Consider the following 14,873-nt stretch of genomic DNA (forward strand, 5'->3'; position numbering starts at 1 on the left):
ACATAACAAAATATTTCATCAAATATTTTCAACTTATTAGATTAGTTTTGATGTATGTTCTCAACTATTTATTACTCCTTCCGTTTCAAAAATAATAATCTATTTTGACTTAGCACGACATTTAAGAAATTAAGAATATTTTTAAATTTTATGATCTTAAATTAAGATTGTGTCAAATATACCCGATCTTAAATATGTCACGTGAAAAGTCTAAATTAAAATATTGTAAAAAAAAAAATCATTCTTTTTCCTAACAGATTAAAAAAGAAAATTAGTTATTCTTTTTAAAATGGGGGAGTATGTAGATAAATAAGATAAGATAAAGAGAGATTGGTGATAAGCATATTGTGAATTCGAACGGAAAGCAAAAACAAATGGAAGCTCCCACACTTAACAATGTGCATAGACGTTCTTTAAAAATATGACTATGAAGTGTCTAATGTGGAATTCAATACAAAATACGTATAGAAAAGCTACCCCTCATGACAAATTAGATACCTTGGATTTGAAGTGTATCAAAATACTCTTAAATTTGTGTGATCTAAATATGTCACATGAATTAGAATTAAAGAGTAAAAAAATGGAAAAATAAATTTAAAAAAATTAAGAACGACAAATTAAACGGAATAAAATAGTAGTAGTATTTGTTTTTGAGAATTAAAAAAAAAAAAAATTGGTCAAAATCCTTTAGTTGAGGAATCACTTGGAAGTTACTCAAAACGTGCGTGGGACTAACTTTGTCAGTTTGTTCAGAAATTTACAGATTCTTGTAGCCGCATTTTCCTTGAACAAACCCTCATAACCAATACTATAATACTAACAAGCAAGACTTTCCACAATATATAGGAAAGAGAAATAGCAGAAGAAGCAAGTACATTGAACAACCTTCATCATTTTCTTCTCACAATCACAATGTTCTCATTGAATGGTACCACTTTTACGGTAATTACATTTCATGTCTCTTTCTTAATTCTCTCTTAACCATATGCAACGTAAGACTGCGTGCAAAAGACTCTTGTCTTGTGGTGTGGTCCTGGAGGCTGGCATTTATTGAATTCTTGATCATGTTGTTGGGAAGAAAGTCCAATTTCTTAGCATTTAGTTTGCGATGAATTTCTTTTATTCTTCCATTTTCCGACCACACTTTTGAAGAAAATGAGGAACATCCAGATTAGTCTTGAAAATGTTTTTGTTTTTTGCAGGACAATTCGTTGTGTGGGATTTCAAGATGTTTGACGACTCAGTCAAGGAAAAGGGTGTCAGTTCCTATGGTGGTGGTGAGCTCAAATGGAAGAGCTGCAGATGGGAATGTAAGTGTTTTAATGGAGAATACTTTGAAGGAAAGTGTTGCAGTAATAGAGAAAGATGATTTTAAATCGACGGTCAGTGGTGGAGTTGGGGATGTGTACGGCGAGGATACTGCCTCTGAAGATCAAACCATCACCCCTTGGACCTTCTCTGTTGCTAGGTTCAAAAATTGGTTCTTTTTTTTTTTTTTCCTTTGCAATTTGTGTTGATTTTCTGAAATTAAGTGTTACAATCTGTTAAAGAATGATTTTTTTTTTTTTGGGTCCTGGTTGGTTCTTGTTTGTTTTATTCTTTAAAAACAATTGTCACTTGATAGTACTTTTTTCTGGTATGATTATAAACACAGACAAAAGAAATAATAAGGCTTATTTGAATGATGCACTTGATTGATTGCTATATATAGTGTTTCTGTGTTTTGCACCGTTGTCACAGACACCACAAATTTGGGGCGGGATGGGGTGGAGGGGTCGAGGGTCAGGGGTCAGGGATGGAGCCAGGTAGAGCCAAGGGGGGTTTGGTGGAATATTACACTGTTTATTCATGGTAAAAAAAATATTTTTTACTTTTAATATCTTGAACCCCTTAGTGAAAATCTTGGCTCCGCCAACTTGCGGGGTGGGAGTTGGGGGAAGTCGAAGTGTATCCTTCCATTTAAGCTCATCTGTGAATGCTGTAACAGAATGGAATGCTTGTTTATCTCCTAAACTTTTTTTGATGTTAAAAAAGATGGACATCATTGGTGAACCTGAGAAGTGTTCTTCATTTGTATGTATTATGAGAATGATCCTGTTCTTTGGTGAGCAGCGGATACTCATTGTTGCGTGATCCACACTACAACAAAGGGCTAGCTTTCAGTGAGAAAGAGAGGGATTCCCACTATTTGAGTGGTCTTCTTCCTCCTGTGGTTGTTGATCAGGAGCTTCAGGTTGTCCATGTCACATCTTGCATATCCTTAATTATAACTCTCCAATCTTCCTTTTCCTGACCAAACGGAAGCTCTCTGTGCTTAACTGCAGAATTGTGTCACTTCTTCTGTCAGGTTAAGAAAGTGATGAACGTTCTGCGTCAGTATGATGTACCGCTGCAAAGGTACATGGCCATGATGGATCTTCAGGTAGTAGCACAAATGATTTTAATATCTCTATGTGATGCTCGTGATTAGTTGCTGCTATCTGTTAATATATATTACGTTGAGCATTCACCAAATAGATCTTGCTTGGATCAAGTCCTTCTGCGTCTTTATGCCCATTTTTATTAGCATTATAATGTTCTTGTCATATTATCTTGATGCAGGAGAGAAATGAGAGACTATTCTACAAGCTTCTTATGGAAAACGTAGAAGAGCTGCTCCCGATAGTTTATACTCCAACAGTAGGCGAAGCATGCCAGAAGTATGGTAGCATCTTCAAACGTCCTCAAGGTCTTTTTATCAGCTTGAAAGAAAAGTATGTGTTTGGAATTCACAGATAATTCTCAAATTAGTGGCCCATGGGTTTCCTTATTACATTTAGATCTGAATGTGATAGCCATTTGCAGAGGCAAAATTCTTGAGGTATTAAAGAATTGGCCTGAGAAGAAAATTCAAGTTATTGTTGTAACTGATGGAGAACGAATATTGGGCCTTGGGGACCTAGGTTGCCAGGTATGTTGTATATGAACTTCACCAAACACTTGTTGGAATCAACTTAGGTGATTCCCAAGGAATAACCGAAAACTAATTATCTGTCTGTTTAACTGATGTTCCCAGTTTCTCTATGCATCAATGCATGTTTTAACATGTCTGACCACGTATTTCTGTTAGGTTTCTATAGCCATATTAATGACAATCAAAATTCATTTCAACAGGGAATGGGGATACCAGTAGGGAAACTCTCTTTATACACAGCTCTTGGAGGCATTCGTCCGTCAGCTGTAAGTTTATGTAGGGAAAATATAACAGTTGTTAGAAATAGACCTGATCCCGTTCTTTAATAATAGTATTGTATCTCATTGAAGTTTGGTAAACTCACTCAATTCTTACATTCATCAAAACATTAAATAATCAAACGGTCTGAGACCCTGTGGCATCTGTCTGTTTTCTGCACATTGTTTCGCATCTTAAGTTAACATTATCAGTCAGGCAGAGCCTTATCTGCTTGCTTTTTCCTCTACCTAACCAATAAAGAAAAATGGTAGATTGATTATCCTTTCTTCCTTTTCAGTGTTTGCCAGTAACCATTGATGTGGGTACAAATAATGAGAAATTGTTAGAAGATGAATTTTACATTGGGCTCAGACAAAGAAGAGCTAGAGGACAGGTTCACAATTTTATTTCCTACAATGCTAGGTCTCAGAGAACATCTTGTAGATGGTTGTATATCTTTTTAACTTTCTTCACTTGATGCTTTGTTCACGTTCAGGAATATGCTGAACTCTTGGATGAATTTATGTCTTCTGTCAAGCAGACTTATGGGGAGAAAGTGCTCATTCAGGTTGGTTCTCTTCTGGCGAAGTTACTCATATGTAAATTGTACTTTACTTCGTGGTCTAACTTCATGACATACATCACTAGTTTGAAGACTTTGCAAATCATAATGCATTTGACCTTCTTGAAAAGTATGGAACTAGCCACCTCGTTTTCAACGACGACATTCAGGTAAGATGAGGACCCAAATCTTGTAGTGCTGTCATAGAAGTGGTGTTCGTACGACTGATATACGCCTCTGTTAAAACATCTTCCTGTTCTGTTATTTCTTCCAGGGGACTGCATCTGTGGTCCTTGCAGGGCTCATGGCAGCACTAAACTTAGTGGGAGGAAACTTGGCACAACATACATTTTTATTCCTGGGAGCTGGGGAGGTACATGGTGTTTTGACATGCAACTATAACTTTAGCCCTCTTATTGGCTAACAACCTTGCTCATTTAGCGAAATAAGCTTGATTTTCACAATGCTTAAGACTAGAAGTGGATTCTGTTCAATGTTGAAAGCTCCAAAGTTGTACTTGGAATTTCTTGATGTCTTCCTCCTTTAAGGCTTTAGCAGTTTCAGATCTGTATTTGATGATATTTTAGTTATTGCTTCCATTCTGACTCTCTAGATTTTCTTTATGTCCGTTAAATCACTTATTGCCAATGCAGGCTGGTACTGGGATAGCAGAACTCATAGCTCTTGAGATGTCAAAGCAGGTTTGGCCTAGAAGAAAATAATTTCTCTTTGTTTTGACTTTTGATTAGTGCTCTTTTGTCAAAAGTTTCAACCACCTTTGTAACAATGAAATATGCCAAGTGATTTATGCATTAGCCTCCCTTGTGTAGACTGGAGCCCCTCTAGAAGAGACACGCAAGAAAATTTGGATGGTGGATTCTAAGGTATTTGAAGTCGCTTGTATCGGATATTTTGTTCTTTCTATCAGTTTTCCAGCAGCTTGTTGTTATACTAAGCACCACACATTGTTCTTCCTCCAGGGGTTGATTGTTAGGTCTCGTATGGAGTCACTTCAGCATTTTAAGATGCCCTGGGCTCATGACCACGAGCCAGTAAAAGAACTTGTGAATGCTGTGAAGGTACAAATATATCACCTCCTCCCAGTTTGGCTCTCTCTCTTCCCCCTCCCTTCCCAGCGTCATTCTCAACTCTTATTACTGTGTGCCAGTTAATTAAGCCAACCATCTTGATTGGGTCTTCTGGCACTGGGAAGACGTTTACTAAAGAAGTGGTACGAACTATAGCAACCTTCAATAAGGTACTATTCCTCGTTCCTTGAAATCCTTCATGTAGAAAAGCTGCATTCTGTAGTCCACCCAGTTAGGGTAAAGACTTAACCAAGTGTAATTATTGTTCTAAATAGTTTGTAATGCAGAAACCGGTTATTTTTGCTCTCTCCAACCCAACATCACAGTCTGAATGTACTGCTGAAGAGGCTTATACATGGAGTGACGTAAGTTATTGGACATTCTATTTTTTACGTGTAAAGTTGGTATCACTCTCTCGTCCACAGATGTTTTGATTTTTTGCATTTTTATAACTTTCCCATATTCCATGCAGGGACGGGCCATTTTTGCTAGCGGGAGTCCATTTGCTCCAGTTGAGTACGAGGGTAAAGTGTTCATGTCTGGTCAGGTCCGTAATGTCAAAGCATATGGCTTTACATTTTCTCTAAATGCATATTAACTTCATATATAACATTAGTACTAAATTTCTCTCTTTCATATCTAGGCAAATAATGCATACATCTTCCCAGGGTTGGGTCTGGGTCTGATAATATCTGGTGCGATTCGCGTTCATGATGACATGCTCCTGGCTGCCTGTAAGTTATGCAAAATGTTAGTATATTCTAAGATCACTGAAAATTGACTTCTCCTTTCTGCTCCATGAAAAGCTTACAATTATCTCTCCGATTCTTTCATCTGAACAGCGGAAGCTTTAGCAGCAGAAGTTAGCAAAGAGAATTTTGAGAAGGGATTAATATACCCACCATTTGCCAACATAAGGAAGATTTCAGCTCACATTGCTGCTAAAGTAGCAGCCAAAGCATATGAACTAGGTATTTTTCTCTTCTAGAACCTCGTCATCCGAAGACCTTATATTTATAACCTTGGTCAAGTAAAATGAAACGGAGGGAGTATCTAGCAAAGGTAATATATATGTCCTTTACTTTTTTTGTCCAACAGGTTTGGCGACTCGTCTACCGCAACCAGAGAACCTAGTGTCATATGCTGAGAGTTGCATGTACAGTCCAAGTTACCGTAGCTATCGCTAGTCCTCCCTCATTCTCATTGTTGCTTTGAAGAGTAGTTAGTCATTGACATCTCTTTCTCTTCCTACCCTTTTACTCTTTTGAATTTCTCAGTTCAATTTTCTATGTTAGGGAGCAGGAGTTTTTATTTAGTAATATGTCACTGTAAATAAATATTCGGGGCTCATCATATATATAATTCAAAAGTCATCTATCCTTAAATTTCAGTTGTTGGAATGAAACAGTGGAGTTGGATGTCTCAATATATTTTAGCCATCCAAGTTCCTGCTACACCATTTGAAAAAGACTAGCTAAGGAGGGCTAGCTAAGGAGGGCCCGAAGAAGACTGTTAACAGCCTTTTTGAAGAATGGATGGTTCCACCGGTGTTTATTCAAAAGCAGATTGAAATAGACAAGGCAGGAACTTCGTTTGTGAGGCAACGTTTACCATTAGTTTCAGCATTTTGTACTAATAGTAGTAGGCCAAAACATTCTCAAATAGCTTTTCAGATGTATGATGTATAATATTAATGAATAAGGCCCGTTTGGCCATGAAAATAATACTTTTTTGGAGTTGGAGTTGGAGTTGTGTTTGACCATGAATATAAATTAAAGTTGTTTTTGAAATTTTGTGAGAGAAATATTAGTGAAAAAAATAAAAACAAGTTTTATTTGTTTTCACTTTTCCAAATATAATTCCAAAATTGTATTGAGAATTTTCATGGCCAAACGCATCTTGTTTTCACTTTTTTCGCTAAAGTGAAATAACTTTTTGAAAAAATATAAATAATTTTCATGACCAAAACGGCTAGTAAATCTCCCTTTCTACCAGAAAAAAATAAAGTTCTACACCGTTAACAAAGGAAAATAATTCCTGGATAAATATTTAGAGTGCAACAATTCAGTCAGCTCCATCAGTCACTTGTTTTGGTGAATATAATACAAGGTCTGAACAAAAATTATCAAATTCATTCGCTACCTACCTAATATTCAGTAACAACAATATGTCTTACACCCTTCAAATCAATAGTGAACTGATATTTGTGCATTGAGTGAAGGAAAAAAAGAATGCAATTATAAGTAAATAAGTTTAAAAGGTAAACCAGCATCTCCGTCAAGGTCGTTGTAGTATAGTGGTGAGTATTCCCGCCTGTCACGCGGGTGACCCGGGTTCGATCCCCGGCAACGGCGTCCTTTTTTCATGTTTTTTTGTTTTATTTTATTCATCAAAGCTAAATGGGAAAATTGAAAAAAATAAGCACCTCTTTAAGAAGCAATATCCAAATCTTAAGGTAATGGACCAACTAGCTTTGCCACTCAAAATTTATCTTCACTTATATGTGCTTTTCATTTACTACTAATGCTTTTGACAATTTTTCTTTTCTATACCATTTTATTCTTAATTGCTATGTAATTTATTATATTATCCCTAGTTAATTATTATAAGTTATTTATATATTAAAATTAATAATATTTTTTATTATATTACACCTAATTAATTATTATAAGTCATTTATATATTAAAATTAATAATACTTAATTAAAAAAGTAGATATTTATGACGTCTGTTTCAATTGCTTTAACCGTGATTTTACTATATCTTCCCTAATTATTATTAACCCTATATTAACCCTAATTATTATAAGTCATTTATGTATTAAAAAATTAATAATATTTAATTAAAAAATAGATGACATGTCTACCTATATTAACCCTAATTGTTCAGTGATTTATTATATTACCCCTAATTAACTATTATAAGTCATTTATATATTAAAATTAATTAATTATTAGAAGTTATTTATATATTAGAATTAATAATATTTAATTAAAAAATAGATATTTATGACGTTTGTTTCAGTTGCTTTAACTGTGACTTTACTATATCATTTCTAATTAATTATTATAAGTCATTTATGTATTAAAAATTAATAATATTTAATTAAAAAATCAGTTGCTTCGTCATTTACTATATTATCTCTGATTGCTCCGTAATTTAGTATATTACCCCTAATTAATTATTATAAGCCATTTATATATTAGAATTAATAATATTTAATTAAAAAAATAGATATTTATGAAATTTATTTCAGCTGCTTTAACCGTGATTTTACTACATCATCCCGAATTAATTATTATAAGTCATTTATGTATTAAAAAATTAATAATATTTAATTAAAAAAATAGATGACATGTCTGCCTATGATTTCGGCCAGCGCTTCATCAATTACTATATTACCCCTAATTGCTCTGTGAATTACTATATTACCCCTAATTAATTATTATAAGTCATTTATATATTAGAATTAATAATATTTTTTATTATATTACCCTTAATTAATTATTATAAGTCATTTTACTATATTATCTCTAATTGCTCCATGATTTACTATATTATCCCTAATTAATTATTATAAGTCATTTATATATTATAATTAATAATATTTTTTACTAGTCATTTATGTATTAAAAAATTCATAATATTTAATTAAAATATTGATTTCGACATGGCTGCTTCAAGAGCTACACCGTGATTTCACTATATCACCCCTAATTAATTATTATAAGTCATTTATGTATTAAAAATTAATAGTATTTAATTAAAACAAAAAAAATATGCGTTTATGATATATTTGTTGCAGCTGCTTCAACCATAATCATCTTTGAGAAGATGATCCAAGACTTTATTGTAAATTGAAGTATCTTTTGTTTCAGTTTTTGTATGAAATAATCCTATGAATATTAATTCTACATCTTTTCTATATTTTGTACCAAGTCTCAGTCTTATCATCAAACAATTAAAATAACTCGACTATACGACACATCACACTCTCTTATCATGTGAAAAAAAAACTACCTTATAAAACTTCACTTCTTAGCGAGTACCATCAAATAGTTATTATTTAAAAAGTTGTCGTTTTAAATCAATGTATATTTATATTTGTATTTCATCAATATCAAATATTAGTGCTAAAAGATGTCTATAGTATTGGATCCGTGCTGACACGGGCCATGCACCAATAGTGAGGTGGTTTTGACCACCTCTTCAATTACTATACTACACCCAATCATTTACTACATTACATCCTAATTGCTCTATAATTTACTATATTATCCCTAATTAATTGTTACAAGTCATTTATATATCAAAATTAATAATATTTTTTTATTATATTACCCCTAATTTATTATTATAAGTCATTTATATATTAAAATTTATAATATTTAATTAAAAAAATAGATATTTATAACGTTTGTTTCAGCTGCTTTAACCGTGATTTTACTATATCATCCCTAAGTAATTATTATAAGTCATTTATGTATTAAAAAATTAATAATATTTAATTCAAAAAATAGATTACTCTATTAACCCATATCATTTACTATATTACCCTTAATTGCTCCGTAGTTTACTATATTATTCCTAATTAATTATTATAAATCATTTATATATTAGAATTAATAATATTTTTTATTATATTATCCCTAATTAATTATTATAAGTCAACCACCTCTTCATTTACTATATTACCCCTATTATTTACTATATTACACCCTAATTGCTCCGTGATTTACTATATTATCCCTAATTAATTATTACAAGTCATTTATATATTAGAATTAATAATATTTTTTTATTATGTTACCCCTAATTAATTATTAAAAGTCATTTATATATTAGAATTAATAATATTTAATTGAAAAAATAGATATTTATAACGTTTGTTTTAGCTGCTTTAACCGTGATTTTACTATATCATCCCTAATTAATTATTATAAGTCATTTATGTATTACAAAATTAATAATATTTAATTAAAAATTAGATTACTATAGTACCTCCTATCATTTACTACATTACCCCTAATTGCTCTGTGATTTACTATATTACCCCTAATTAATTATTATAAGTCATTTATATATTAGAATTAATAATATTTAATTGAAAAAATAGATATTTATAACGTTTGTTTCAACTGTTTTAACCATAATTTTACTATATCATCCCTAATTATTTATTATAAGTCGTTTATGAATTAAAAAATTAATAATATTTAATTAAAAATAAATTACTGTAATACCCCCTATCAGTTACTATATTACCTCTAATTGCTCCATGATTTACAATATTATCTCTAATTAATTATTATAAGTCATTTATATATTAGAATTAATAATATTTTTTTATTATATTATCCCTAGTTAATTATTATAAGTCATTTATATAATAGAATTAATAATATTTAATAAAAAATAGATGAAATGTCTGCCTATATTACCCCGAATTGCTCTGTAATTTACTATATTAACCCTAATTAATTGTTATAAGTCATTTATATATTAGAATTAATAATATTTTTTTTTACTATATTACCCCTAGTTAATTATTATAAGTCATTTGGTTTCGACCACTGCTTCGTCATTTACTATTTTACCCCTAATTGATCCATGATTTGCTATATTACCCCTAATTAATTATTATAAGTCATTGATATATTAATAATATGTTTTTATTATACTACCCCTAATTAATTATTATAAGTCATTTATATATTAGAATTAATAATATTTAATTAAAAAATAGATATTTATGACGTTTGTTTCAGCTGCTTTAACCGTGATTTTACTATATCATCCCTAATTAATTATTATAAGTCATTTATTTATTAAAAAATTAATAATATTTAATTAAAAAGTAGATGACATGTCTGCCTATATTACCCCTAATTGCTCCATGATTTACTATATTATTCTTCATTATTTATTATAAGTCATTTATATATTATAATTAATAATATTTTTTTAGTATATTACCCTTAATTAATTATTATAAGTCATTTATATATCATAATTAATAATATTTAATTTTAAAAATAGATATTGTTTCAGCTGCTTTAACCGTGGTTTTACTATATCATCTCAAATTAATTATTATAAGTCATTTATTTATTAAAAAGTTTTATACTTCCTCCATTTCATATTAGTTGGCCCCTATTAACATGGCACACCCATTAAGAAAATATTAATTAGGAGTTTATTTTACCAAATTAGTCTTATTAATTATGCTTTGAAAATACAAATTTGAGTAAATACACTTTGTTTAGTTATTTAATGTTAAGGATAGTATTGAAAAAATATAATAAAATCCTCTTGATTTCATCAAATAGACAACTAAATTAAAACAAATATTTTTAGAAAAAGGCCAACTAAAATGAAATGGAGGAAGTACTAGATTTATTAAGTAGTATTTTAAGGACTAGGAAACTGAACATGTTCCTAAAAGCAACTAGATGTAGTACATGAGAGTGTTTATTTCATTATTTGGGGGGGGCGGGGCGAAGCTACCCTTTAGCGAGGGGTTTTCTTTTGGTAAAAAATTATATTATTATACATAGTGAAAATTATTTTTTATATGTATATGATAGATGTTAAATCTCATTCAATTTTTTTCATTTTTGAATTCTCTTTATGAAAATTCTGATTCTGTTACAGGCTGGGGGTCAACGTGACAGAAGAATAGATACCCTCACTTTAACTTTGGTATGGCAAAATGCATTTATGGCTCAGTTTATATGTTCACATTCTTCCTGCAAAGTTGTAATTGATTGACCAAAAAGCTGGGATAATTCTCCAGAGACAGACAGATAGAGACCCTTTGTCCAATTTATTTATCTTGAAAAAAAAAATCTCCGGAGCAGAAATAAAGAGGATAACAAAAGCAATCTTAATGCTACTCGACAGGGAAAAAGTAAAATGTTCCAATAATGTACGTATTATTTGATTTTGGACGAGGGCTACAATTCTTATCAACATATATAGATAGTATCATCACAAGGGGAATCTAAAATTTATAAATAATATTTCTTTTCTTTTTTTTTTGGGGGGGGGGGGGGGAAGAGAGAAGGAAGTCGATGAACATATTCTGAATTTGGATCATTTTAAATTAAAGAGAATCAAAGTGATAATGATAAAAAATTGGGGAATGGTGAAAGCTATGGCAGCATTGGAAGTGCATGTGGGGGTTTCTGCATATGGATGACTTATGAAGAAGGAGGAAAAGAAGAAAAGAAAGAAGAAGAAGAAATAATAAAAATAACATTAAAAAGTAGAAAAATACATTTCATAAAAAAAAGCTTTTAAAAATAAAATTATAATCATTTTTTAGTTCGTCGCGCTGTTTAAGAGAGTGTATGCGCCCTATGCCAAATAATAAAAAAGATGATGTAATAATATCAATTATAATTATTCGAGGGTAATAAGACGCCCACAAAATTAAAATATTTATTAGCAAATTTGAGACAACTTTAATGATGATTTTATTCCTTTTCTTCGACTTTAATTAACAATGGGTGCATAAAATGTGATGATTCAACAAATGCTAAAATAACTTTCCAGAGAAAAGAATTTTATGGAATAAAAGCCATAATAATCTTCTATCCAATACTTCAATCTGAATTACTCCAATTTTGGGCTCGTTTATAAATTTTACATTTCCAGATTTTGTCACTTTAAGGAATGATACTGTTTTTCAATATTCCTCTTAGTACACTTCCTTATTGGACTCTTTGCCATGAGCTACGTCACTGCAACGCATCAAAAACCGACACGTTTTGCAATACCCTGCTCATCAAATTATAAAGGCCTAATATCATTAGAGATTTTTTATTCAAATTTTAGGAATGAAAAAACTCATGTTAGGAGCGTGGCTCTTAAAAATAAATTCTGCGACTTATGAATTCATTTTTAATCAAAAATTTGATATATAATTTGCTCTCGACTTGTAAATAAATTTTTTGATAAACCCCAATTTACTAGTAACACTTCAAAAATATCAGAATTCGAGAGATTTAACATTTATGGACCAAGAATGGGATCTTCATTTGAATAAATACATTTTTTAATATATATATATTAGTTGCATTTGGTTTGTGCTAAGTCCGGACCCAAAATTAATATTAAATTATATATTTGTAATTTTTTTTTATCTTATTATTATTCTTGTTTCTAATTTTTATTTTATTTTTCTTACAGGTAGTTCGAACATATCTCAATATTTCTAATATTAATCAAATTATTGATTTTTTTTTTGGTAAATTGAAGGAATATTTTTTCCGCAGAGTTTATTTTAGATTTTCGGTTTAGTTTCAAACACATGCATGCACCAACACTATTTTCCTTTTTTTTTAGAGATAGTTTTGGAGATTAAAGTCTTTTATGATCCAAATCGAGTTTTATCTTATGTTGAATCAACTTCATCATTTTTTTTCTCAATTCTTTTTCATTAAGTTTTTCCTAATTAAACTTATATTAATTAACTCATTTATTACCAAAAAAAAAAAAAAATCTATATTCAAAATAATATAATAATATGTAATACGGTAGATTTTTGTAGGATAACATCAATAAAGTTAACTTATAAATAATGATAGAGTTTAATTTCAATAATTAAAAGATTTGATTCAACAAAATACTTTTGTAGATGTTTCTTCATATAAAAAATAGATGTTTCATTCTGTTGGTTCATTTTAACAAATTAAGAGAGTATTATAGTACTATTTTTATCCATATTATTCTTAGTATTAAATAACTATATAAGTAATCGTAATTAAATTTATGATTTTAAAACATCATTAATAAAATTAGTTCATTAAAATACATTTTTAATCAAAAAAAAATTTACTTCAACCATTCCTAAATAAGTGCTTCTTTTGGTTTGGGCACACCCTTTAATAAACTTTTCACTTCTAAAAAAAATTAAAAATTACTTTACCAACTCACTCTTAATTAAATTTCGTCTCTTTTCAAATTTACATTGATTATTATATCTAAACTCAGAGGTATATTAAAAAGATTATTATCAAACTACTCTGAAAAATTTAAATGTATATTTATTTAGAAATAAAATCACAACCGAAAAAAATACCTGTAAAGAAATGAACTAAATAAGAATTGTAGTAGGATATGAATGTAAATGGTGGAGGAGCAAAAAAACATAACAAAAATCATGTAAAATATCAATAGGATACACCAATTAAAAATGTCCACTTAGAATTGAATTAAAAAGAAAAGTAATGCAAAATAAGTATAGGCCACCTATAGCAATTTGTATCAATACAAAAAATTTAATATTATTATATTTATTATGAGGACTACCAAATTTGGCCATCCTCACTTATATATAATAGTAATAGTAATATATAATAGTAATATATATATATATCTTTTCTATTACATATAAGTAAAGGTTTAGCGTGCTAATAATTTGTCTTTTATGGTACTACCAAATATTTACTTATATATTTATTATTATTATTATTATTATTATTATTATTATTATTATTATTATTATTATGTACTACTCCTATTAATTTATCTTTAGTGGTACTACCAAACCTTTACTTATATATTAAACTTTTTAGTATTACTATTACTACTATTGTTATTACTATTATTATTACTTTATTACTATTATCAAGGGTATTTTGATAATTTTAGTCACCCCATCCTTCACACATATATAGTAGTAAATAAAATGGTTACACATGCATATGGACTTACATCGGTTCTGAAATATTTATTGTACCGTAAAATTATCAAAATATCTTTGGTAGTCATTTAATAAGGAACAAAAAGATATTTATAAAAAATTACTACTATGTATAATTCAATTACAAAGGTATAAATAAAAATATTATTAAAATAATATATGAGGACAAAACAAATAAATATAAGAAAAAAGAAATATGCATGTGTAACCATTTTATTGCACCATAAATATGACGACAAAACTGATAAATATAAGGAAAAAAATAATATGCATGTGTAACCATTTTATTACACTATAAAATTA

At 29.6% G+C, this 14,873-nt stretch overlaps 1 protein-coding gene and 1 non-coding gene across 7 annotated transcripts; both read left to right on the plus strand.

Annotated features, from left to right (window-relative positions):
* Nucleotides 1–695: 695 nt before the first annotated feature.
* On the plus strand, nt 696–6,609 carry LOC107861795 (NADP-dependent malic enzyme, chloroplastic-like). Of its 6 annotated transcripts, XM_047410132.1 has the most exons (21): nt 711–942; nt 1,203–1,468; nt 2,113–2,233; nt 2,348–2,422; nt 2,602–2,753; nt 2,845–2,950; nt 3,154–3,219; nt 3,510–3,605; nt 3,708–3,779; nt 3,860–3,943; nt 4,048–4,146; nt 4,427–4,474; nt 4,604–4,657; nt 4,754–4,852; nt 4,942–5,031; nt 5,137–5,226; nt 5,334–5,408; nt 5,505–5,595; nt 5,704–5,832; nt 5,960–6,082; nt 6,253–6,609. In XM_047410132.1, the coding sequence occupies exons 1-20, from the start codon at nt 913–915 to the stop codon at nt 6,046–6,048; spliced, it is 1,932 nt and encodes a 643-aa protein (XP_047266088.1). In that variant the 5' UTR covers nt 711–912; the 3' UTR covers nt 6,049–6,082; nt 6,253–6,609. The 6 variants fall into 6 exon arrangements, 4 of the variants coding, with proteins under 4 accessions (XP_047266089.1, XP_047266088.1, XP_047266087.1 ...); XR_007053992.1 differs by lacking the exon at nt 5,960–6,082 and having other exon boundaries at nt 696–942; nt 5,505–5,611; XR_007053991.1 differs by having other exon boundaries at nt 698–942; nt 5,505–5,611; nt 5,960–6,609.
* Nucleotides 6,610–7,143: 534 nt separating this feature from the next.
* On the plus strand, nt 7,144–7,215 carry TRNAD-GUC. The gene has a single exon. It is a non-coding gene; the product is annotated as a tRNA-Asp (tRNA).
* The last annotated feature ends 7,658 nt before the right edge of the window (nt 7,216–14,873 follow it).

Source organism: Capsicum annuum, chromosome 3, assembly GCF_002878395.1.
Source record: "Capsicum annuum cultivar UCD-10X-F1 chromosome 3, UCD10Xv1.1, whole genome shotgun sequence".
NCBI lineage: Eukaryota > Viridiplantae > Streptophyta > Magnoliopsida > Solanales > Solanaceae > Capsicum > Capsicum annuum.

Excerpts from the sequence above, each read along its gene's own strand:
- LOC107861795 (XM_047410131.1), top strand. The coding sequence starts at position 913 with ATGTTCTCATTGAATGGTACCACTTTTACG. Across the intron at positions 3,606-3,707 it reads AAAGAAGAGCTAGAGGACAG|GAATATGCTGAACTCTTGGA; the intron begins GTTCACAATTTT and ends GTTCACGTTCAG. Across the intron at positions 5,227-5,333 it reads AGGCTTATACATGGAGTGAC|GGACGGGCCATTTTTGCTAG; the intron begins GTAAGTTATTGG and ends TATTCCATGCAG.